At 37.1% G+C, this 27,849-nt stretch overlaps 1 protein-coding gene across 2 annotated transcripts in view; it reads right to left on the bottom strand.

The window, feature by feature from the left end:
* LOC126846929 (zinc finger protein 235-like) overlaps positions 1 to 27,849 on the bottom strand; it is a 65,403-nt gene that overhangs the window by 14,744 nt on the left and 22,810 nt on the right. The window contains exons 2-6 of one of the 2 annotated variants that reach the window (XM_050586827.1): positions 24,767 to 24,908; positions 24,257 to 24,412; positions 18,920 to 19,219; positions 18,534 to 18,703; positions 9,378 to 9,543 (exon numbers count right to left, since the gene is read on the bottom strand). In XM_050586827.1, coding sequence (XP_050442784.1) covers positions 9,378 to 9,543; positions 18,534 to 18,703; positions 18,920 to 19,219; positions 24,257 to 24,412; positions 24,767 to 24,908 — 934 coding nt within the window. Of the gene's footprint in view, positions 1 to 9,373; positions 9,544 to 18,533; positions 18,704 to 18,919; positions 19,220 to 24,256; positions 24,413 to 24,766; positions 24,909 to 27,849 lie in introns of both variants that reach the window. The other variant, XM_050586828.1, reaches the window with a different exon arrangement.

Here is a 27,849-nt window from a genome sequence, read left to right as displayed (position 1 = left end):
ACCCGACCGGTACGGCGATGCGGTTATTACCGTAATGGCGCCCGTAAAATATCGAATTTACTACCCGGTGTCCGGTAACCTGATGAAAACATCAAATCGTTTTATGGTCCGCGACCGGCTCTCCGGAGCTACCGCCACCGATGAGGTATTTCTCGAGGAAAAGAAGTTTTGTAAACACATACCACCGCGGCATTAAACCCATTCGTTCGGGACGACGCGCATAATCGATTCGAGGATATAGCAATAACTATGTTAATAATAATAATTAGGTAGGTACTATAAAAACACCGAACTGTGTAGGAAAAAATATAATAAATAAAATACAGCGTCGAACTCTGTTTTTTGGCGCTAGTATAAATTATTATAATAGTAGCGCCGTTAAAACTCGAGTCGAGACTACTATGCAAAACAGCAAAATAGAAGTAGGTATGAGTAACACTCGGATTCGGACAAATTGAGTTATAACTTATATATTATAGTTTTTCATCGTTGCGGTAAGTTCAAAGGAAACCCGAATGAAATCGTCTCTATATTATTAAGTCTAATCGCAGTGTGATTAGATTTAGATTAAAAAAATATATATAATTTTGGTTTAAACATAAAGATAAGGACAACCAAGATTGTCTTTATCGTAGAAATTGGTTCATTCCATAAAATACTATTATCACTGGCGGCGATTAGGAGGGGGGATATTAAAAACCTTAGAACTTCAAATTAGTACTTTTCAAAATTAATACATTAAATGTAGTTTACACTAATTCTAAGTTTTAAGGTTTTTAGAAACTCCTCTTCTCTAATCTCCGCCAATGATTATTATATTAAGCATTATTGTGTTCTATTTTCATTATACAAAAGAAATATTTATGTCTTTGCGCCAAGACCGAACCGGCTTAAAATTTGCAAACGGAATAGAATATCATTATGTATAGTTTACACGTTATAAATTTGCATAGCTTTGATTTTAATTCTAGGCAACTGAATTTAATTTGATTCGTTTTTTATTCCGTAGTTCCATTTTACAATATTGCATTTAAATTTCGATACCTGCTACATCTAGGTATACTTGGCTGTCACTCGCGGTCATACAAACGAACAGTGCCGCCCGGGCTTTGGCAAGGTCGCGGTTCTGTCGAAGTTCCCACGCCACAAATATATATATATATATATTGTATACATTAGGATTTTGGGTCCTTAAGGCGTATTCGCGTGACACTGAGGCGGAGGGATGCCCAAGGGGCACGGAGGAGACACGCGGAGTTCATCGCCGGATTCCATCGGACGGTTACCATAGCATATAATAATAGTATAACGATAATAATAATAATAATAATAATATTCTAAGTCGCCGTTGTTGTTGTCGTCGTCTTCTTCTTCTTCTATCAATCGGACTTTGTGTGTTGGAAATTGGAATAGAAAACCATAGACGAGGATGATCCGCGGCGGCATGGCGTTTCGGTGGCGCCGAAACGGTAAGCAACGTCAACGCCCCCGGGCAAAGGCGAAGGAGACCGTTTGTGTATTATCTCTACCGACTACTTACAAATAAATATATGTATACACACACACACACAATAATCCTCAGGGCTACAGACGTGGTTTATTATTATTATTATTATAAAGGTGTCGGGGCGACGGCGTTCAATTATTATTGTTATTATTCGTCAGCGCCGTGGCTAATACTCGGAGAACACACGAAACAATACTACCCGAAGCGGAAAAAAAAAACTAAAAAATTCACCGGTGGTACCCGGTCTTAACTCTAAAGACACTGCTCTCTGCCTGCCGTCAAAGTCTCCCACACATCTGATGTGTGTGTGTTGGGGCACAATATGTTTCGGTACACCCGAACGCGTTTTTTGACCCGCGATTTACAACTACCGAAATATATATATATATATATTAAACAGGTATATAATATGTTTGTGTATCGCCAGAATCATTACCGTCGTAGAATGAAAGAATATACAATTTTTTTCAAGCACTCCAGTCACGGGTTAATCGGGAATCGGGATGTGTTGTGTTGTGCGTGTCGGCGGTAAACATCTGCCGTTGCCGTTTGTTCTTGAAGAAATTACGGTTGTTCCAATAATAATGATAATAATAATAATAATATTATTTGTAGGTATGAAAAATAACATCCGCCGTCCACGGTTTCTTCTTGAATGAAACGCCCGGGTTCGCACGCATCCCTCGCGGACGAAACGTTCCTTAAAAATTGTATCTTTTTCCCCTTTGTTTTTTTTTTTTTAGTTATTACGGTTGTTTTCGGGCGTGACAAACCAACGCAACGGGTCGATTGAGCGTTGTAAATCGCACTGGACCATCGACGAGGGTCTATGTTACCTTTTTATTCCCCATATAGGTACTACGAAACGATTGGATCGCGAAGGGGAAACGGAAATTAAATGAATGTCGAGATGACATGTAGGTGGAGCACTGAAGTTCAAACAGCACTGATTTTAATATCCCAAGCCCCTTCTTAATTTGGGCCAATGAGTTTGAAGATAGTTTCTGCCCCATCCCCTATAGGTACTGATATAGCTATGTGACATTGTCAGAGTCTTGTTAAAAAAAAAAGTCGAAGAAGAGGATTGATTTGCAAAAAGTTACCGAATGGTATTTTTTTTTTTGTACAATATTGTAGCAAACTTTCAAGCAAGACGAACTCGATGTGTATGTTAAAACACAGAATTATAATATAGAACATTTCTTAAACCGAACGCGTTAACAACGGGCGGAGAGTGTTAAAACAACAAAATCTATATAAAGCGGCTTGTGAGAAAAAAGTCATCCGGCGGGTTTTGAATTTATTTATCACGGATAACGGCCATTCTTTTTGTCGGTTAAAATATTGATCATAATAGCGTCACAAATTACATTCGGATAATTATAATTACAAGACAATAATAATAAATACGGACCGCACTACGGCAGCGTTCGTCTAATATAATATTATTATTACCATATGGATTTGCATTAGGCGCGCAGAAAATATGTAAAACTCTCAAGTTCACGGTAAAATATAATAATATACAAACATATGTTTACGGTTAAAAAGAAATTAATATGTACATTGGCAAAGCAGTGGTCGGCAGCAGCCGAGTTTCAAGTTCAACATATATAATAATATATAAGAGGTGACGGCCCCCATAAGGCAGTAGTCGTATAATAATGATAATATAAGGTAGCCGGGGCTAATGGGAATAGCCAAAGAGTAAACCGGTTGTAAATCATCGTTGCAATCAACCGGCTCGTATAACATCGGCCAGCGCTTGTTGTTTGTTATTATGTGTGTGTGTGTGAGTGTGAAATGTAGAGAGATACATTACAACAGCTATACATTTTATATAAGTGTGCACTTTTAATAATTGGTCTCGTGTCCGGAGCGCTTAAGGTGCGCGTAGACGAGTCGGATCTATATATTATATACATACATAGGTAGGTACGCTTCGTGTCCGGTATTTAATCGTTATTACAATTTTTTTTTATATAGGCTAAAAATCGTTTCGATATGACATAGTAAAAAAAAAACCTAATTGGTCCGCCCGAAAAAGCGCGCAGAAACCGATAAATGACTACTCTGGACTCTGCGAAATAGATAAAAAAAATAATAACTTGCAATTTAAATAGGGCAACAGTGATTTGAGAGGTGATACCTTCGACGGGTAATTTAATTAATTGTATAGTACAGTGTATAAATTCTAAAAGTGGTAATTTTATTTCTCACGTGCAGCAATATTATTGGAGTGGACGAGACTTCTATTATAGATAGGTGTGTTGTTGTTTTTTTTTTTTATACTCAAAAGAATGCGGCCGAGAAAAACAACAAAACAAGATAATTTATTTTCAACCGCGGTAGTACACAATTTGAAACACAAAATTTCGTTTAGCGAGATCGTCTTGGACGATTGAAATCGCGTACAAGCCTTATACATATTGTATATATACGTATAATAGCTGGTGTATGGATGATGTTGCTGGGGTAACTGTTTGGAGTCGAGGTGTTTGTGAGATTAATGATCTTGCAGACACCTTATTATTATTTTTTTTTTTATAACGTTTAGAAGGAATAACACGGTATACGGTAGGAGGGCACCACAGGGGGGAGCACGTTGTCGGCGGTGGCGAGGGACGACGACGGCGTTGCACCGCGGCTAACTTACCATTAACCGTCGAGCGGTTCGAGTATAGTACATTACGTGTTTTTTTTTTAATCAAAGAACATCATTAAAATATAACAACAAAAAAAATTGAAATTGGAAATTATTATTATTTGGGGTACTGTACCCGTGTATGGGTCGCAATTAAATCGATTACACACGTTGTAGGTATAATATTGTACTCGTTTGAGAGAAATATTATTATATTTAAGTATATATTATTTTTGTTAATTGTTTGGGAGTGTTTTTATTTTATTTTATTAAATATGATACATCGCACTGATTGCCGATATGTTTTCAATATTCTATTCACACATGTTGCACGTTTAGCCTAATACATTATAGTATTATGGAATATTACTAATTAAAATGTTTAACGAAAAAAACCGGACATGAATTCTAACATTCTAATAAAGTGTTTAATTGTCATAAATTTGTTTTATCACTCAATAGATTGTAAATGTCAGAATTGTAAAAAAAAAATCTTTTTAGTACATGACTTAAAAAAAAAGCTCTCTTGATCAGCTAGTCAGAACTTTTTCATTCTCAGACGACGGTTAGTATAGTTATATAGTAGTTAATTGAGACTGCTAGTATCTGCCGGCAAGATTGTTCCAAACGGGTTGTGCCGGCAAGTATGAGTTAAAGTTGGTGGGAAAAAAAAAAGATTATCAATTTATGTATCGAAGACGTTTTTACCGTGACACTGAATAATATTTGGGTTTTATTGTCTTTTAAACTGGTTAGGTTTTTATAGCCCGGCATGTACGATTATATTATAGGCGAATTTGTTTTTGGGAAACGTATAAAGAAATAAAAATAAAACAAGAAATCACAACAGTTAACGACTTAATAGAATCAAACTAGCGTCTTAATTTTTTAGTAGGTATATAGTATATGGTAATAGGTATGATAATATTACATTATTATAATATTGTAGTAGAGAGACGTCGTTTCGGTTAAGACGAACCGGCGAAAGACCTTGTGTTTATTAACCCCTATAAACTGTGCTATAGCTGGATTTCGGACTTGACCAGCTTAAGACCGACTGGATTTATAGACGACCCGTCGGGCAATAATATATATATATATAAATATCGGTTAAACCCGATGCTGCGTAACGGTACATTAATGTATTGTGTTAATTCCGAAATATTATAAGATGAGCGGAAAATCTCAACGACACTAATTGTTATTGTTATTGCTATCGATAAATACGGTGTGGAATTATCGCGTTGATAAAGTAATAAAGTATACATGTGCCGCCAATGGTAATATTATTATACTATGGCAGTCGAAGTTAAGTGTAGTTTAATAACATAATAACATTATGTTATACCCGTCTAAATGGCATGTTGTAAATTAAAAAAAAATTGTCCGGCTTTGACAACGGCTGCGATCTTCTTCGCCGCAGAGTTGTGCAAATTTTTATTCGAAGAAAACGTTATTTGAATAATTTTTTCACAATTTGTCCGAATTATCATTTTGAAAGTTTTTCGAATAAAACATTGTCTTCCTATGCAGGATACAGGTTTTATATATTTTCTAAATGTAGTATATTTACAAGAAATAATGTTTTAAAATATAATTACTTAATATATTTAAAAAACGCAAAATATTTAAATAATATTAAAAAAAATATATCTGAATAATTAAATTATTTAAATAACTTTTACTTGAATAATGTGTTAACCAGCGATGATTAACTCTGGCTGTTGGTTATTTAATTAATAATTCATTTATCGCTGAATAATTATTTTAGGTACAATAAGTGTGTAAACGACCTCAACAGCCCAACGCAGTGTCAAGGTCCGATTTATAGGCGAGCAATGCAGTAAAAAAACAACATGTACACCCACACTTGATACTATTGCAATTGTAAAGCCAGCGGGCATACATCGCGGTGGCTATAGTATGACATTCAGTGATGGAATCGCTTGTATTTTTTTTATACATTATTATAAAATCAAGTTCAATACCGTTTTCGCAATATTATAATAGCATATTTTATTCATTGCACGCACGGTTAATTATTGTAATTATTATAATCGGCGTATGGTATGTAGATATACGGTGTCAACTTCCCGGATTACTTAACACAGATACGCCGTGCATAACATTATCATGCATATAATATAATATTATTATAATAAATATTATGTTAATCCATAATAGCCAATGAAACCAAACAATAGGACCATCAACCGTAGGTAGGTATGGTGTTAATACAGTAATTGATCATAATTTTCGCACGGGTTATAGATATACAGTAATAACTATAATAACACCTATCCAGGAAACAGTACTGAAGTACGTGTTGTGTAATATTTAATTAATATTAATATTAGTGTACTGACAGTATTAAAAAAAATATCGCGACAATTATTATTATTTTTCAATCAAATACACAGGCGTTAAAGTTATGGTTGAAATGTATTACTGTAAGTAATATTATAAATTTAACAACATTAATAAATTAATTTCAAAGCTGACGTGGATCGGTAAACACCGGAAACAAAGGATGCTGAACGAAAAAAAAGCTCCAAATCTTGGAATATATGGGTGTATAAAATATTATGATCTAGTACGAACCAAAGACACTGGTTTCTTTAAACGTATATTATATTCGTTCACACGGTGTACGCCGGTTTAAAATATCAAACTGGTTTTGTTTGTAAATTATGTAAAAAAAATAAAAAAATCAGAAATAATTAACGATCCAGAATCTCGATATTAAGTGATTAAGAGTCGCAGTTAAAAAAATAAAAGTAAAACGGCGCATTAACTTGGCGTTAATCTGTTAAAACAAGTGCAAGCGTTTATTTTTTATTACCGCACTCGCATTGCCAAGTTGAACGTTTTTTTAAGTGCTGTAATGTATCATTGTTATATTTTTCCATATATATACACATATACACTTAATATGTATACATTAAAACGTTGGCGCAACTGTATACGATTTTGTTCGTTAAATAATCATTATAAACGCTATATTTTTCTTATCCGAGGACGATATCGAATTATCGAAACGAACACAATACACCGTATACTTGTACCTACCCCTAAGTATAGCTGGAATTCACAGCACATACCCGTTCGTGTCTCACCGGATACTTGACACATTCAGTACGGTTATAATATTATGTTCTTCGGTCCGCCGAATTCGATGTATACTTTATTGTTATTATGCTAATCGGAAAAATACGAAGAAGAAGATTGTAAAAAAAAAAAAATACCCATTTTTTTAATACCATCAAAGTCCGGTAGCCGATGCGTCTCTAAGTACACATCATTCTCTCTCTCTCTCTCGGTCGGTATTTATATTGACGGGTGCTGTAGAGCTACTGTTGCCAGCTCGCCGCCGATCGACCTACGTGTATATTATATACTTTATATTATGTACAGTGTGTGTAGTAGGTACTGATAATAACGGCTGGGCCAGGTCTCGTCACTTCGGGGTCGGCCCCCGAAGCGCATTCGATGTGACGTGCAATGGGAGGCGAAAACACGAATTCCATTAACGCGGGATTAATATGAGAAGAGGAAAAAAAAAGAACCAGAAAGACTCGAGACCGAGGACCCAGAAATCCCGTCCGGACGACCGCCTACCTGGAACGGTTACATTATTATCGTTATTATTTTATGTGTGCACGTTTAAGTACAATATTTGTGAAGAAGAAAAAAGAACAATCGCCTCCGGTCCAAAAACGTCGTAGTCATAATTTCAGACAGTTTTAAGTGTATATTTATACTTTGCGGACGGTATTGTAACTGTTGGCGCAAGTCTGCGATGATCTTGGAAAATGATAAATGCGAATCACCCAATGCGGCGGATCTAAAGTATTTTGATGGCAAGTGCAGTAGACTGTTACACCAGCTACAAAACGTCTGTGAGTTGTGACACTTCCTTGTTAGCACCTTCCTGTGCTAACTAAATGTTTTTAAATACCTATCTACCTAGTTTTTGTGCTACAGCTACTATCAGTAAAATTTAATGTTAAACACACTTTTTACATATACATTGACTAACTTTTTTCATTCAAAGTAGTTTTGTTTTCCAATATAAAGTTTGTCGAGTTAAGTGGTTATTGAATAATGTCAAAAAAGTGTAAAAATTACTCTTTACAAGTTTTGATAATATATTTGTGGAGAAATTACTTTTAAAACTCAACGGAGACGCATTTTACACCATTAAAGTAAAAAATGCATCTCCAATTTGTATAACCTCATTTTTTGTTTATGAAAACTGTATTTTTGGAAAAACTTAAAAGAATCATATTACAACAAAACTATTCGTATACAAATTATTCGAGTATCAGTTCTACTATGGTGAACAACGTTCCTAACATAATCGGTTTTCAACAATTAGTTAACTTTAGTTGACCAGTGTAATTATTTATTGTTAAAAACAAACAAATAATGGTATTTTTTACCACGTATATAATTAATACGATATTCTTTATTATTATTTTTTTTATAAATAAAAGCCCTATAAATTAATTTAATAGTGTAACACGTTATACACGTGTAACCCGAGTGTAATCAGGAGTGGTTTTCACGAATTCCTATTAAACCCGATTGCATTCCGCACATGATGGTCGCGATGTAAGCTTAATAATAATAACAGTAATGGCAAAGTTATATTATTGTTATTATCCTTTGGGCGGATTAGACACGGACGGAGAGAACTTTGAGCGGGAACCGTAACGATCAGATATACATATTAGATTGGAAATGATTTTCAAAACGAGATTTCTTCGAACGAGCTGCTGGTCCGCGATACAAATCTGTACATATTATTATAAGCGCGTCGAACGAAATGGCAAATCGTTAATTTCGGTTCTCACAATACTGATATATATATTTTTTAATATCTATATGTACATAATATATGCCTACTGCGCGGTGTATATTTTATTTTATTACACGACCGATGAGCTCTTTCACTAATCCTGTAGAACGACACACGGGTGCGTTGTAGAAAACACAACTAAATTACACCTATCAACGGAGTTCATATTATATTATTGCCGTTTCGAAAAACTAGCCAAAACTATCAAACATCTTATACATATATATATATATATATATATAACACAAATTTGGTTTTATAACGTTTTAATTGCTATACGCGTTAGGTTATTCAACGAGTTGACGTCACACATCGACTATTTATTTATTTATTTATTTAACAACCAATCGTAATAACTCACTTACCGGTGTGCAGGAATAGATGGTTTTTCAAATTTGTGTGCTTGCTGAATCCCCGGTTGCAGATGTGACACTTGAACGGCCACGATCCGTTGTGCACGTACATGTGAGACTTAAGGTCGCCGGGAGTCGGGAAAGATTTCGCGCACAGCGTGCATTTGTGTGGTTTTTCCTGTAGACAAAAAAAAAATGAGATATTATAAACAAAACCGTTAACAAACGCAAAAATACCCGAGGAAATAATGTAGGCAACGGACTATCGAGATTGAGTTATCAACGAAAGCATTAAAAAAAAAATACCTAATAAAATATCATCTCAAACTGTTTTCTCCAGCTCACTCGAGTCGTAAAAACGGGCCACTTTACTTTTTATGCGTGTTTAATCTTTATGAATATTATAATAATGTAGATATACTATGAAATTGATTTCAAATCGTAAAAACCGACCAGACATCCGGATGGGTATAATATTTTTACATGAATAATACTATAATATTAGTATATCAGAGATAATAGTTGTACAAAAGTAGGTCTCGTTAATATTGTAGAAAACAAATAAATGTTTACCGGCCACGGACTAAAGTATAGAAATCACCATTCATGTATTTTTACCGTAATAATCGGTTTGAAATATTTCTTTTGCGCTTTAAAAGTGTTGGTCGTTGACTTTTAATTCGTATGCACAGCGTGAAACAATTGCTATTGCTAAACAGAAATAGATTTTTGAAAAAAAAAAGTGCACTTAGTTGTGCGCTGTGGCATTATATTTGCCTAATTTTTGTGTTAGATTATTGACATTGTATCTAATTTTCATTATTTACATGAAAGTTCATATTTTCCATGACCTTTGCACGCCATTGAATTGCTGTCTCCCTCCGACTCGTGTCGGTTTAAGTTGCCGTTTTCGGAGAAGGGGAAAGTCATTTTACAACCACCTGTTCGGCGCACGCCAAGGTCGAAAGGTCCACATAGACCACTGCTGCAGTACCGGTCATCCTCCCGAGGGCACACACGTCTGCGCGAAATGCATGTATAATACACATATACATATACTTAAGACGTACTCGGGGTCGGACTCGCGTGTTACCACCGCGTACCGGTTTCTGGAGATATTATTATACACATTATACACTCGGCGAGCTCGAGAGAGGAAAAAAAAAATAATAATAAACAATAATAATATAATAATTATTATCCCACGGGTTATTATAATATCAGAAGGATAGTACACCTGCTGCCGGTCACCTGCGACCGACGGTGGTAAATTGCCTTAAGACGGGATTTCGGTATAGGTGTATGGACGGGCGAAAGATTTTTTATTTTTTTTATTTCTCTCTTTCCAATCACAAATAATCGGATGTCTCGATCGGCGGCGTTTCCTCCCGGCCTATTCGTGTTGCACGCGATCCACCAAGAGGGCGCCTCAGCATCGTCCATTCAGATAAATGGATTTCCACTATATAGTGCGTATTATATTATGGTCGCGTGAACACCACCAGGCAGCCAAGAAAACGACGTCTAGCCACTGGATTTTCAATATAGCTGCACACAGCAGTGTGTATCATTAGAGAACCCGGGTATAAAAACAAAAAATACAGATAGATATTATACACGTTGAAATTGATCAGAACTCATGGGATTGCGGACTCTGCGTGCAACAAATTACACACAACTGTATTTTGGAATTTCGTTTTCGAGATCTCCGTGACAAGTAATTATCATGGTATAACTTTTGGGATGATTCAAAATGGCAAAACAATATAATAACAAATGATCATTTTTGCCGCGATTACATGAGGCCTAGGGAAGTTTAAATCCCACTAAACTCGTCAGTAGTAAGGTTGATTATAATTTTCACCGAAATTCTGAGAAAGTTTTTAAAAGATCCGGTACTCCTTAACAACCCCCATTCCCCCTCTACATGTGCCAATGATGTCATAGTTGCAATACGATTAAAATAACAAATGTATATTTAAAAATCTATAATACTATTTAAGTACTAGTTTTCCAAACACTATACTCTACTCAACGCGGCCAACAAGTCAAGCTCCCCATTTGTGTGTTGTTCGTGCATTAAGTAGTTATACAAAGCAAGAGGTATTAACAGGAAGTCATTACTGTAATATGGATCTTTTAATATTAACGTTATTTGAGAGCAACGCGTCGCGCCGTCGCCGCCAGGTGGGGTGTTTTTGATTGAAACAGTTGTAACTTAAGAAATTGGGTGTCGAGTAATAGCGGCCGCCTTGCGTTTGCCTCTCGAAAGGATGACGTCTGACCCAAATATATTAGCATCTGACGGTGTATTGTATATATCTTCGGGAGTATCGTGCATAACGGGCGGCCTTCCTAATGAAGAAAACACACGGAAAGACAGGATGACGTACATACATAGTATAGAAATAAAATACTTTTGGAACGAATTGTAAGGGTATGCCACCTGTCCACAGTCATATACTCTGTCTTGTGCATCTCCACGCCATAAGGCGTATACCTAGTAATTTAATAATTGTGACTTGCCCGGTAATTATTCGATCAATATAGTACATTTCTTCATGAAGTAGGGTTGTGCACACAAAAGGCCGCAATACACGGCGTTGTACAATGTTCTCTTTTCTTTTTTTTTACTCCATGCGGACCGACAAACAAAACACGGGCACCTTCTTTTTGTAATAATAATAATAATGGTAATCATAATAATATATATATATATATATATATATATTATTATATTGAATATGACTTCTGCGAGAACCCTTCCACTATTGTTGTCCAGATCCATCAATATATGACCGCGATCCAAAAGGATGGATAAGGTATATATTTCTTTTTTAAACATTTTTTTATTAATTTTATTATTATAAAGGTACTTGGACACGAGAGACGGCGCGCAGAATGATTAATAACGCCACTGGTTTCGGTTACAATATGGTTCACTCTAAAAACGATCGTGTTGTGTTTAAATAAAAAAAAAGTCTAAGAAAATATAAGATTAAATGAGTATCTTATTACAAAATATGATGGAAAATGTCTGTCTCCGCCGTGTGCACGAAACGAACCTAAACAGATAAAGTTTACGAAAATATCTCATACGCATCTACTGGTCTTAAGACATGCATCTGATCGTCATCCGTGCGTTTACTGATACAAAGTACACCTACCTATATGGAAAAAATGTAAATTTTTAATACGGCGATCTGTCATTCTTGTCGTAAAAACGCTATTATGTATTTTATCATAATATTATTATGTTATGTGTACAAATACGGTAATGGAAAATCGTATTATAAATCGGAACGAAATAAGCAAAATACAATATTGTAATAATATGTTTTGAGTATTCGAATAAAAAAAAAAAAAAATAATAACAAGAATAAAAATGTATGTAATCAATTTTTTTTCCATCCAAACCGGTTTTTATGTTACAGCCACAAAATAAATGTCGAATTTAACATTGCCATTTTGGCGTGCACATATTAATATTGGATGAGCTTTAAAGGCGGTTTTTTAAAACTGTTTTTTTTTTTAAATAAATTAGTGACCCATTTTCACGTTCCACGGCGGAGTCAACGTGGGAGGGTGTTGTGAGAATTGCCACTCGGACCGTGTCCAAGAAGTATGTATTTTTGTTGCGGGGTTCCGGTCTGCCAGAAACCCTTTTTTTTTCGGGTGGAAGTAAAAGAATAAGATAATAGCGATTGTTATACAAAATATGTTACTATAATGTGCTTCGCGGCTAAGACGCACACACAAGGCGACGCCATATGGTTTTGTGAAATAGGAAATTGCTCTTCAAACGCCCAACGTACACAACAGTGCACACGATATATTATATGCGGCCATTTCCTTGTGAGACAACACGCAAGTGATGTAATTGCTTGGCCGGTATTGTTGCGGGACAGTTGGTCGACAAAAAAAAAATAAAAAAAAAAATTATACATAAATAAATGCGTATATTGCTCCGAAATGCACCTGACAAAAACATTATGCGTGTTGGATGCGCTCGGAAATAATTTTTGAGGGGAAACCGGTCGTTTTTATTTTATTCTCACAAGTTTGCTTTATTGTAATTTTAAATATTATAGTTTTTACACAAAAAAAAAAAAAAACGACGGGCGTTGAAGTCTTTCAGAAATATCCACCGAGATGTAGACTTTTCGTTATGATATTATAATTATAAAAACCGGAAACGGAATTATTTCCGCATTGTGATGCACTTTTCAACCGTCTCGTGATGGCAGCGTTGGACTTAAAAGGCCCGTTAAGCCGACGAATGACGATGATGATGATATATGTTATACTTTTATGATAGGAAAAAAAATTGTTGTATTTGCACAGGACCGAGAGACCATGTAAAAAACTACCGGACGGAAACGTTTCGTTAGTTTATATACATAGTGTGTGTGTGTGTAATAATTCTTATACAATATTCACTTGGACGTGCCACAACGGTGATAATGGTTTGAATAGAATCGTTTAATTCAATCACTCTCGACACGACCGTTGCTCATTTAAGTGGCACGCGTTCCGCCCGCTCAGACATCAAATTATAATTTTTGTAAACCCGCTTGCGGTCATTAGTTTTGACGATGCCTATATACCTACCTTTTTTTTTTAATGGACCAGTCATCGCACCGGTCGTTCGATCGATGATGATTTTGCAACTTTTTTCCGAAAACGCCTCTACGTACAGGTCCCTATATAATATATATATATATATATACTGCAGTACCTTGTAACGAGTCTATTATACATGTATGTATATACTCGAACGCCGTCCGAGAGGGTTCCATAGCGGACAATAGGCTACCGTGTGCACAGGAAGTCATATGGTCTTGTTTTCTTTTCCCTCGTCTTATTTTGGTTTGCCGGTATATATGTATGTATTATAATCACCTCGAGTATAATATAGGCGAACTTATACGAGGAGAAAGACATGGCGTGCGGTAACGTGGTTATTATATTATTTTATTATATATCTGATCGTTATCCGGAATGTCGTTTTCGAGTACCCTTCGGTTGCCGTGGTCGCTGACGAACCCTCAAGTCGTAGACAGGTACTTTTGCCCAAACCGCACTGTATACTGTTGTTGCCAACTGCTCGCAGAGAGTAATATATTTGCGTTATTCGGTGTTTTCCACCGCAGTAGCTTGGGTAGATTTAATCCACTGTAGGGTTCTAAGTGACTGCAGGATTAGGAGCATAAGGATATAGCTTTCCCAACCCTCTGCCACCTGATAATAATATATATGGTTAATATTTTCGCTTATGACGTTATATGTTTGTACGGAAGCTATCGATGACCTCCGCGGTTTTATCTTAGTTGGCCAACTATCAACCAAAATCTAGAAAGATCAGTTTCTTACTATGTATTATAAAACAATAAGCAACCGGTGTCATCGACGGAACAACAGGCATAAATCTCCGTGTCGTCGATCTGGTCACTAGATAATCTGTCAGACGATAACGATCATCGTCCATAACGCACCCTCCTTACTTACTATACTATATACACGGACCGTATTAATATACCTTAAGTATTTTTATTGACTTTTACACGCATTGCGAAATAGCACCGATCAACAGCTGAGAGTCTGGGCACTGCACATAATATTATTATTTATGTACAATAAATTATTGTAAAAAAAAAGTACCGTGCGCTTGTCAGCCGCGGCAGCAGCCGACGGTCTTGCAAGCAAAATTATACGTTTGCACCCGAATAAAATGCATACCTACCTGTATAGTACTTAGAAGTATACTGCTGTGGATAGATAGATACTCGGCCATGATAACGCTGCCGTCGAGATACGGTACCGGATAGCGTTTATACAGGCAGTTCCCACGGCACAAAGACCAGGGCCGGGTATTTATTTCTGTACATATGTATGTATAATATGGTATGTGTAAAAACACAGTACTGTATGTAGATACCGCTGTGCATAAGGTCGCGGCGGCGGTAAATATAACACACGCTTACACGACCACCCGGTGCTTTAACGCGCACGGGCCGGCCCGATGAAAAATTGGTTAAATTTTTTTTTTTTTGAAATTTATACTACAGCTGCTGCTGGCACTGTAATATTATAAAACTCGTCGTTCGCGGCAAATTAGTTTCGAACGACCGGCTCGACCGATTTGTCATAGGAATGTGTTAAGTCGAAGCGCGTTCACCATAAGTTAAATGCGATAGGCGCCTATTAATTTTATACACGTTTGAACGATTCGGATTCGCTTGAAAACCAAAAAATCACGGACCCACGAGATGAAAAAATAAATATAGGAATTTTGAAAAGCAATAATTTTAAGGTTCACCCTGATCCTTCTCCGCCAATGCAAAAATGATTGGATATAGAGTGTGTATCAAAGTTTGTTTACATTTTTCACTTTTCTTTAGTGAACAATACACATCTGGTTTTATTAAATCCGTGGTGCTACGCGGGTCTGGTACCGCGAATCGCAAGATATAATAATTATTTATCGCGGCCATTATTGACACGTGGTGCGGTGTGGCGTGTCTTAAGCCCCGGGGTTAAGTCGCTGAGCTAAACCGTCAATATTGCACTTAGCGTCGCGTGCCAGTAGAGCATTTATAAGCTTACACGTCCGCACCGAGTAGGTATTTCACCCGTCGTCTCAGCTGGCGTCAAGTCACCCCGTGCGGCTAAGATTTATCGCCGAATCTATTGAATTTATCGTGTATTAAGTTATTATACACATAGGTCCATACATCATCGAGTCGTCGTATCTAACGTCATAACAACGACTCACATAATAAAATAATAATATGATAAACGAGATCCGGTAGTTTGAGTATAGTGATTATTTATTCTTGAAATTCTAGTAGAGTATATTGTAGTGATTACCGGACCTCAAAGTCAAGCCGTTTGGTCAGTACACGCGTATAAACACGATCTTACAGTGTCGTGCATGTTTTAGGTAATTGTTAAAATGCAGAATAACGTACGGTGTAAATGTTTTAGCCGCTATAATGATGGCACATAGCTGATATATTTTTTATTGTTGTCATTGTAAGCCATATTATGTAAATATAAGTCTTTTACCAGTTACCAGTTACTTGTATACAAAGGTAATTCCTGTAAAAAATAGTAGAACAACTCGTAATATAATGTATATGTATTCAATACTCGTGTAAAACTTGGCCTAAGACAAAAGAAAAATAACACATCCACAAGACTAGGTCGAACGATGAGATTGTACTGAACAAATTTGGGAGCCCAATAAAATTGTCCGTTTCAAGATGTAATTGGCAAGCAAGGCATAAGCGATATTAAAAACCAAAACGGCGGTGGTGGGATAAAGAGTATAATAAGAAGTTACGCTTGATGAGGATCAGCAGGCCTATACAACGAAAAATTAAACAGCGAGAAAACTCTGCGATACAAATTTCATCATAGACTCTAAGGTATTGTTCGAGTTAGGTAAAAAAAAAAAAAAATACATACCTACTATTTTAAACGATTCAATTTGATATCGGCGATCTAAACTTTAATCGATAATACACATTGAGATTATAATATAGGTAGGTTCGTGAACGAGATTTAGACCAGAAATATGTATATATTATATAAAGGAACAAAGTAACGTTAATAATAATGTTGAACCTAATATCATAAAGGTTCTGATCTCGCCGCATACCGATTCTGAAGCTATCGGAGCGCGCGCTTGGAAACTGATCGATTTATTAGAGCCGTTGGGTATTAAGATTAATATTATATTATAGTACCAACTATGTATATTTAAATTGCGAGCACACGTTATAATAACAAAAATTAAACTATACCGCCGCGGTATCCGGTCACCATCTCGGCCACTGTCGGCCGCAAGTAAGTAGCCCCGCACGTTACGTGCGTTCCACACGATTATTTTAATTTTAATTCCGTGTGTATAATAATTTGAGTTAAAAATATACAATATATAATATAATATTATTATAATATCTAGTAACCAATCCGCCGCCGTGTGCACGGTAATAACAATGTGCATGGCCCCCAGACTGGTTCAGACGTATCATTAAAGACCCATAATCTTGCGTGTGTGTCTATCTGGGTCCGTTAAAAAACACATCCGACACAGGAGAAGCTGTACGTGGATCCTGTCTTTAGCCCTCCGCCGTGGTCACGACGGTTTTTTTAGCCGTTGTTTTAGGCGATCAAACAACAGTTTATGGGTACGATGAACAATGCACGTGTATACATATTATGTATATTGTGATCAAGCCCACGAGATTCGATACTATTTTCGTATGTAACTCGGTTTCACTTTGGGCCGTATTGAAGATTATCGATTACTGTTAAATTATGTTATTATTATTGAAAAAAAAACAAAACACTGGTCACGCTAATCATTTTAATTAAAACCATTACAAAATAAACATTTCCAACCGAAACTTGTGTGGTCTTTGACATAACACATACTTTAGTTTTATCGAATAAACAGTAAGCTGCGGTCAACGAAACAACCAATAAGTATAGGAATTTGTGTCTGTTCAAATAAAAAAATTGGGGATTTTTTTAATCACGGATGGTGTTATTTTTCCAAAACAAGAAACACCTAATTATTCTGAAGATATGTATCGTTGTTTTAACCTCTTATGTACTACCAGTTGCTAATTAATCGAATATAAAATTAAACTAGAGTTTATAAAATGTATAAAAAGACTAATTAACATTTTATTGTAATCTAAATCCGAATATGTGTATTTTATTTGAAGAACCTGATTTGTTTTGTCAAATTAAAATATCTAGTTAGTTTATAGCGTACAACTGCCAATATGAATTTTAATCACCAGCGTTTAACTAGTTTTGAAATATTTTTTTTTTAAATAGGTTTCTACTTAAACGTCATACGTGAGCCGAATTTCTTGTCAAATAAAGGCATTACTCTTGACCCGTTATTCGCAATAAAGTTTATACGATTGTTACATAATAAAGATCCAAAAATTAAAAATAAAAAAAACCTATAAATTTTAATTTCTTGTTGAACGAGTAGGTATTTGAACTTTATAGATTTGATTTCAGCCTTCATTCCAACTACAAGTTGTTTTTTTTGTAAATCATTGTACATTGTGTGTAAGACAATCAAATTTCACATCATATGTATGATTTTGCCCCAAATAAAATCGAAGAAAAATATCGACTTACCTTGATGTGTGTCATTCTGTGATAGTAAAGGTTGGAGCTGGCAGTAAACCGTTTTCCACAAACGCCACACTGGTGGGGTTTTTCGCCACTGTGTATCCGTCTATGGGTGTTCAACGAACTAGACGTTGAAAATCCTTTGTTGCACACAGCGCAGACATGAGGTTTTTCTCCTAAAAAAAAATAATAGAAAACATTAATATCATAGTCTATAATAATATTTATTCATATTAAACAAACGTTGACAGTCAACGCAGGACTTAATTTCATTAAACAAACGATAATTTCAGTATTGGGCAGTCAATGATAACAATCTAAAACAATGCTATCTGATAATAATTGTTTTTTACTTTTGCGGTGTATTGATAATATAACACGGTAGCGCTTACCGGTGTGCGTCCTCATGTGTCTCTTGAGCAACGACGGTCTGTCGAACGCCTTGCGGCAAACTTCGCAAGGAAGCAAGGTACGTTCACCGCGGAACGGTCTTGACTTCACTGGAGTGCTGTTGATGGCGTGCATTTTGTGGTCAACGGTATCTCCGGAAAGTGAATTGGCCGACGAAGATTCGTCTGATAAAGATTTTCGCTCGTCAACGTCCAAAGCACTCGGCGGCGATGACATGGACGATGCGGAAGACGTGCCGAACGCTCTGGACAATAAAGACATTGACAGGTCCAACGGAGAATCTGAAATGATAGAAAAAAAAAAAAATTCTACATTAAATTCAATCGCCATATTATATTGTTATGTGTTTGTATATAATACTATCGCCGCAGCTCAAATCATAGTGTTTTTGTGTGCAATAAAAATACAACGGTATTGGGTTAGCATTTGACGCGCGACGATTAATCCGTCAGCGTCCGTTTTTTCTTCGATAAATCCGATTATTTGATGTTGAGAAGACATCTTCCTTGGAGAGATTCTTACATCGGTAACGGGTTACCAAAACGAATAACGTTCCCACTCGATGCCCAATTTTATAATAAACAATTCTATTTTTAATATATAGATTAAACTATCAGGAATTTGGGAAAAATAAGTAAAAACGTATAAATCTAAAAAAATCACCTTTATTAACTATGGTAGATAGCAAATTCTTTAAAAACCATAAGACGCCATCTAAATTAAAATGATTTTTTCTAACAAAATACAATTATCGGTAAAGGGACAGCAGCGCAGAGATAGGGGAGGCCTCGAACTCGGGATCCTTGTCGTCCAATCAAGACGTTCTAGCCGAACATCATACTCGGCTGGGTGTCAGCACACCCAGAAATTTACCATTTGTCTTGTAAATGTTTTCGAACTCGGGTGAAAATAGCCGTTTACTACGCTGGTCGTACCCGTACCGATATCGTCGGTGGCTGCGATAAACGTAGATTTTCCGTGTGTTTCTATACAGTTGGGTTATGGTGTAGACAGACAGACAGACAGGCAAATCAAGTCCGTGACACTATGCAAGTCCGCCGGCCGTCGATAGACCGGACAATACCCGACGATCGGCCTAAACAATAGAAGGATACGTGCCGCTACCGTTTGGAAGTGAACGCCGCCGACTGTGTAGCGCATATCACAGTCTTCGTCGCCGTCGTCGCACAATCACCAATAGCCACCAGAACAATGGACAAACCGTATTATATATGTTATTATACAGCGGTATTGGTCATGGATTCTGTGTCTTTCTCGTTTTATTTTTTTACTCTTTATGTACAATTCTAAATGCGTGCGCGTTTGTATAATATGTATACATTTTTTCCCTTCATTTTTACTTTCGTCTTAAACGCGCAACATATACTTACGGGGGTCGGGGGGGGGGGGAGTCGTTAAAGCGATTCACGGTGGACACTTGACGACGGTCGGCCCGGATTCGAAATTCGATTCGTGAAATTACCATAATATTGCGATGCCGAGGTGCATTTGAATGATCTCTCGCATTGGCCTCAGCCACCGTGTGTGTATTTCATTGCGAATCCGTTTGAAGAAATAAATTCAAGTGTCCCAGCTTGTGTGTACGCCCGATAAGGCATGATCGCACAAGGTCATGCAATGCGCAAAACTACCGTGCGGGGTAGCCGCAGCGTGCAGTAAGGATTCGAGCTAAGACCGCCGCGGCCGGCCAAATGACCAATGATAATATAGGTACTATAGAAAGACCAAATATATTATACGAATATTGTACCTAAGCAATTAGACCAATTAAACCATTCAGAGTCGGACAAGCAATCGTTAATGTTAAGGAGTTAAGAGGGTTTATTTGTATCGTAAAATTAAAATCGTCTTATCTATTTGCATATTATTGAATAGTATACTGTGTCACTTTGAACAAAATTTGTTTCTCTCTATATGCCGTACCTATACATATATTGTGTGCTCTATTAGAACCTATAACCGTGTGGCTACGGACAACAGCTATTATCACACTATATAATGTCATCGTGGACCGTGATGCGTTACCGCGTAGACCATGTAGCGACCATTTTTCCACAGGTCTCGGACGGTCGCGCGGATCCATTGACGAATGTAATTAGTTGGGTGAACCAGTGGCTAAGTGGAGACGGAGAGGGGGGGGTGGTGGTGAATGAAAAAAAAATTGTTAATGCATTGTTGATGCGGACATGGCTCGTGCGTGCCTAATGCACGCTTGTTAGATTCGAGAGGACAGTGAATAATAATAATAATAATACAAAATAAAATAAAAAACACACGCGTATAACGCACACGGTTGAAGGCGCATACCACTCGTGGTGTTTACAATAGTCGATAGCCACGTTGTTGTGTAGATGTGCTGGTTCTAGCGCAGAGATTAACTCGGTGCCGGCGAACGCGGCTGTCCGAAGTCAACGAGGGGGAAGCACCGATTTTGTCGAGAGATTCAAAGATTGAGAAAAACGAGGTGTTTTCGAGACAATGGACCCGAAGTGTGCCCCGACCGTTTGTAGGTCATTATTACAGACGTCACGTTTCCAGATTGAAAAGAGTACTGACTTTTCGGACGGCCCGTTCTTTTGTCCGTCGACAAGCCCAATTCCTTTCAGCCGGTTAAAAAAAAAAAAAAAAAACCACCGACTGACAACCACCGGTCAGACATATCCATAGAGATCCAAAATGCGTGCATTTCGTTTTTTTCCTTCTTCTCCTATTAATCCGTTCTCTACGTTATTATGTACACCTTTAGATAGGAACTAGATTCGCTTTTGTCACAGCACAACGACACAGGAAACAGTCGCTTTGCTGCAACCGGATGTTTCGTCTTGCGTTGTGCAAGTTTCGTGCGGGCACCGCAATTCTCGATTAAACCATTTTTTTATTATCAAAACTCGGACGCTTCTTTTTTTCTTTTTGATCCGACTTTTCAAACTGGATTTCTCGCGGTAGCTTTCGTACAGCCAGCAGACTACGCTATTGCAAGCCACGGCGTGTCAGACATTGGTGCCGACCGCCGCCATTGAAAACGGTTCACGAGGTGTCGTTAATGATATATGCATGACCACCGTAATTGCTAGTTTGATAACATACTTTATGTGTATGTGTATATTTATTGTGTTATTGAACGCGATACAGAGGAACGTCTTCCGGAAATACTGGTATCAAGTGAAACGCTTCTTTATTTTTTTTTTTTCTATTTACGACCGTTGAACGATAGCGAGGTACGAACAACTGTCATTTATTGAACGCGCGCGGTATAATTTAATAATTGGATTGTACCAGAACACTTATGTTATTATTTCAAGTCCGTCGTAGAAGACTTTCTACCGGAGCACCATCACACGGTGTATATATGCAGATGACAACGGAGCGATAAACGACTCGTGCGCTTTTCCTCGCTCCAATGAAATAATAATTATTATTGTAACCATCGAAGACCTGGCCGTTATAAATCGTATATTAATATTATAATACGTTGCATTTAGTTTGATTTATATATTCTCAATGCACGCGGTCGACGAATTGAGAAAGAGAAACTTCTCTTGGTAAGTATTTGACAGTAAAAGTATATCGTTGGCACTAAATACATCATTGTAGGGAAGACGCGTTGCATGAACTGTACACGAGCAAGCCAACACACCTATCACAAGTATTGAATCCATTTCAATATAAGGGATGTCTTTTGAATAATGGCGAAGTGCGATCTCGAGCTCCACCGCTGAAAAACGATTCTACAAATTTTGATTCTTCTTCTTCAGTGCGTCTTCTATAAGACATCTGTAATTCTATAATCTATAGTGACATGTAAACTTTGCAAAAATTTTCCTAATTTTTTCCAAGTCGTTTTCGGACTTCTCGGATCAACGTATGCCCACTAAGATATGTCTACCTAATGGGTCGATGGTCTCAATCCTTATACAGTTGAGCGGCCACGGTTATCATGAAATAGTGCAATTAAACGGGTAATATGCAATAATGCATCTGGCCGCCACCGCGGTATCAATCGGACTGGACCTAATGGCGGAGTCGTGTCGTCACCGGTGGAATGCACCGAATTGTTGCTGGTCACCTTGGCGATATTATAGTGGCTGCTAAAAGATAAATATGGCATTCCGGGGGCCCTGGTCTCGGTCAAAGGCGCCGACTTTCCCATTGTTTCCCGCCGCCGATCCGTACACACAATATAATAATATAATACCGTACATAAAATGTGTATAAACCGTACTTATATCTGTTATATATTCGCCGGGTAATTATTGTCGGTCGTCTCGTTGTTTTTCGTCGTCCCCCGCACACATTACATGCGTGTCCAACTTCCAAGACGTTGCCGTTGCCGGCTTCCGTTTATCCGCTGCAGCGTTCGGTTCAATTAGTCGACCATTTGCATACTTACGGGGACGGCAATTACCGCAGACCCTCGGTCTCGTCCATGTATATAATAATATAGTAGGTATAGGTACTTTACATACACAGCCGTCGCCACAGGTTTTTTTTTTTTTGTTTGTCGACTGCGCACTATCTATGACGAATCAGTCTGACGCCAGAATATCGTCACACGCGCCCGAAAAACGCGTTTTCATATTCAATTAACGCCGCTGTATTATTAAACCAGAATTATTAAAAGACTTAATTAGCGTAAGACCGCAGAAAACGTAACATTCTAGTTATTATAGGTGTATAATAATATGTACATATTAATTTGAAGAGCTGCGGGGAAAAAAGATCAATGTCAATTTTTTTCAAAAATGAGATTTTGGTATCAAATTATTTGTATTGACGTATTGCATCGTTTATGCGCTCGAACCAGGGAAAAAAGACTGGCAAAATGTATTACGTTTTGAAATTAAAGACATGATTTTCTCAGAATGAACAAAAATTGACATTGATCTTTTTTCCCCCGCAGCCCTTAATTTGTATTAAACATTTATATACACTATGCTATGTCGTCAAACCTTTCACGAAGACTTTAACGACGGTGAACAATATTAATCTCTTGAACATCTTATATAATATACGCCTATCACAAAGGAACGGGGTTTATGCCGTCCGTATAGGCGAATTTGCGCGAAATTTCATTTGTAACGTCTTTGGGTATTTGCGCCTATGCTGTTGGTATAGAGAGTATTTCCACCGTCGTCTGACCTTTTATATAGCATAGTGTTATCGGTGATAACATCGGCGGTGCTGAGGCGTTTGTGAGTTCGCCTGACCGAGGATAACTCGAGATACAGATAGACAGATAGATTAAACGCTAGATTCTCGCCGTTCCTATAAGTAGGTATGTACCGCGCGCGACTTACCTTCCAGGATGGTGTCCATCGTGCGCCTGTACAGCGTGTTCCTCAGGTAGTGGACGGCAGGCATGAAGAATATTTCTTCCGGCCTCTCCGGGAGATAGTGCACGATCAGTTCCGTGTTGGCGGGTATGTTTTTTATCACCTCGTACATGGGTTCGCCTGTGAAAAGTACAACAAAAAAAAAATTATAAAATATTTTACCCGCGTTATAGATAAACGCGTACGTATATGATATTTTAATGAGCTGATAACCGCTTATAGAAATGTGACGAAACGCGCGCCGGTTCTCACACACACACATCTGAGACGCGACCATAAATCCATAAGACGCGGTGTTAAACCCCGAACAGGTTCAACGAGATACTCGAATAATCGCATATAATCGTCATGATAAAAAAAAAAATAATAATAAAACGTATTTCGGTGAAACAAAAACGTATCGAACCGGTTGCTGGTAATATTATATAGGTATAATATACATGTATGTAAGTGTATGGCGTGTATATAATATACCTTTTATTTTGGTTCCCAATACGTTGACATGTTGTTCGGAATGGTGCTGCGTGATTTTCAAAAACCGGACCCAATTACAATAACGCACTCGGAGTCTGTTCACCTCGGTCACTTGGTCGTAGCAACCGAATCTGTGTCTTATCTGAAACAATATCGGCAAACGCGGTTAGCTTGAAATATAATATATATGTTTAACATGTATAACAGTGATATATGTTCGGGTAGTTATGAGCGTGAACGGGATTTTGTATAGGGCGATCAGGGACGTGGTAATAAATTAAAAGTGAGCCCTCGTCGTCAGCGGACATTGACGGGGAAGAAGACTATACTAAAGCCTTTATAAAACTTGAAGTTAGGTCGGCTCAAATACCTAAATTTCGAGGCTTACACTATTTTAGCCAGCGGTTTGTTAAATTTGAGCAATTTAACGATTCTCATTTAGTTTTGCATTGTTTTATTTTAACCCTCCTCTCTTAAATGTCTTAATTGATAAAAAAAACACTGGTCATGGATTTAGAAAATCGGGATAGCGTTGAAAAATAAACCCATTTTCGGTTTTTATAACCAACAAAATATATATCAAGAGTTGGTAGCTGCAGTGCAGGTTTAATCTTGACCATTGATTTTTGAGTCTAAGATCGACAAACCGTGTAGGTGTACAGCCAACGGGAAACGTTAATCGGATCTGAGTTATTCCATTTTGAGTCGTTAAAGTCGCCCTTATTAATCTCGAATAAACATTGAAGTCTAACTGTCACTGTGTATACCTATGTTATTCTCGAGTCCTTTCTCTGTACACGCGTTATATAAGTAATTTTATTACAATCAATGTTTGCTGATAAAAATATTGCAATAAAAGGCCGCACGGAGGTTTGGATATAATCTTTAATTGACCGCTACGGCAAATTGTTCACTTACATATTATTATAAACCAAGTATGTGTATGCAATTATAACGGATTAGCGACAAACAAGCGCAGCGGTAGATTTAAAGCGACGGGACGAAGAATAAAAACAACCAAAGACTACCTCTATAAGATGATAATAATAATAATACATGTTCCAAGTTGAGTACATATTCTTTAGGTATTTTATTATTTTTTTTTTTAATGTATACAGAAAACAACTAAAGCAATTACAGAACAATTTCAAACTCGCGCGACTAGGCTTGGCTAGTAAAGTGCATTTACAAATTATCATTTATTCCAGTAATTAATATTATAATATGCGGTATGAACCGTTTTATTTTTTAACCGTATTAATTAACTAATATATATATAAATATACACAAGGAATGAGTTCGCCGGTTACACCGGAGTGACGAGCTAGGAGTTAAAAAAAGAATATAAATAAAAAATCATTTTAACGTGATTAACGAATGACCCGCTGTGCTGTGTCCAATCGGTTGAGTAGTAATTAAAGAAGAAAATAAAAATATTACAAGCATCGAGCACCGGATTACACAGTTAGAAAACGAGTTGCCCACGTACACTGGAAGTCTGCAACGCCTGTGGAAGATTTATTTGAAATAAAATAAAACACACTTGATTCTGAGAGTTTTTTTTTTTTGGGCCCATTAAAACGTCCTGATATCGATATGTTTGCGGTTGTTGGGGAGGGGGGGGGGAAATTATGAAAAATCATTCTTGCCATAAAAACGAGAAGAACGCGCGCGTACAACAACCGTTGGGTTATTATAATATACACTTATACTTACTCCACCGGACGATCAAAATATACATTTAACGTGCGACTTAACGACATATAAATCATAATAATATTACCTATGTGTATCGCGGAATCGAACGTTGCGGATTGCTATCGCGCAAGTGTAGTACAGAGGTTGTGGCGGTGAAAGAAAAAAAAATATATATCAGAAAAAACGTGTCGAAAGCCTATACTATACAGCGCGGTGATACCGTCGTCATATTTATATATATATATTGTGTATAATATTATACACATACCTAGCTGTTGCACGGAGATCTCTTTTTCTCTGGTGAGTTTGTGTACACACAGTTTGACGGGTCAATAGAGAGATAAATATTCACGGACCGGCTCCGGGCGGGTTATTGATGTTTGCTCACCCTATGACCTATTGACGGCACCTGAACGCATCCTTTTCACTATTATCATACACGGCGGCCGGACATTATTATTATGTTTTATGACGCACGGTCAACGTGACCGTTTGAGCGCACGCTTTGTCTTTGCTGTTCTCCCCGCGAGTCGCACAGAACCGTGGGCTCTTATCTTGGTTAGGTGGAGGGGGGGGGGATATGGAAGAAAATCCACCCTCTTTATGAAGAAAAAAAATGCAACAATAATTAATACATAGGAATGACCGTACGAATTTGGGTGGAGACGCAAACTCCATTGTAGAACAATATAGATTTTCAAATAACCATTTTTGATTGGCTTAAACTTAACGCAGCAGGGCCAAAACCGATGAGAAATACTGATAACAAGTGGTTGATTAACGATTGTTGACGGTGACAACATTACAGATGTTTCTTGACCACATTGGATAATAGAAGGATTATTTGTTTACGTTTTTTGGTTACACTGACCTGAGATTATTAAAGTTTGTTAACATTTTTCGATTTGTTTTTTATTTAGAGTGCACTATCTGGTTTTATTTAATCTGTGGTTGAGATCCGTTTGAGTGACTTTATAAAAAAACTTAGCAGACTTGAATAAGTTAAGATCAATCCGATCCAAACGTGCGTCTCAAATCTGAATCAAAAGTTCATCGATTAATTTGCATTATAAATCGTGACAAAATTACATTTTCCTAAAACAGTAAACCTTTCTTTGCACAACCCCCTCCCCGTGGTTGAAAAAATCACTGAACGGTTGGGGTCGGCTCGACTGACGTTTAACTCTCTTTGGTCTCGACCAATTAATGATGGAACAACGACGGTTTTGAACGGCTAACAAGCGATGTAATCTTTGGCCGATTAACTAGTCTGTATTTTATACTCGCTGTCAATTATTGATGCTTTTAACGATTACACCAACTATTCGTTTTAGAAGCCTACCGTTTAATAATGTTTTGATCGAGTTTTTTTTTTTTTTTTTAGA

Source organism: Adelges cooleyi, unplaced genomic scaffold, assembly GCF_023614345.1.
Source record: "Adelges cooleyi isolate 19-005CV unplaced genomic scaffold, UGA_ACOO_1.1 ACOO_flye_CR_arks_rails_tigmint_CR_PRNA_9, whole genome shotgun sequence".
Classification (NCBI taxonomy): Eukaryota; Metazoa; Arthropoda; class Insecta; order Hemiptera; family Adelgidae; genus Adelges; species Adelges cooleyi.
Note: the sequence above shows the minus strand (reverse complement) of the source record. Positions and strands in the feature narration are given on the sequence as shown.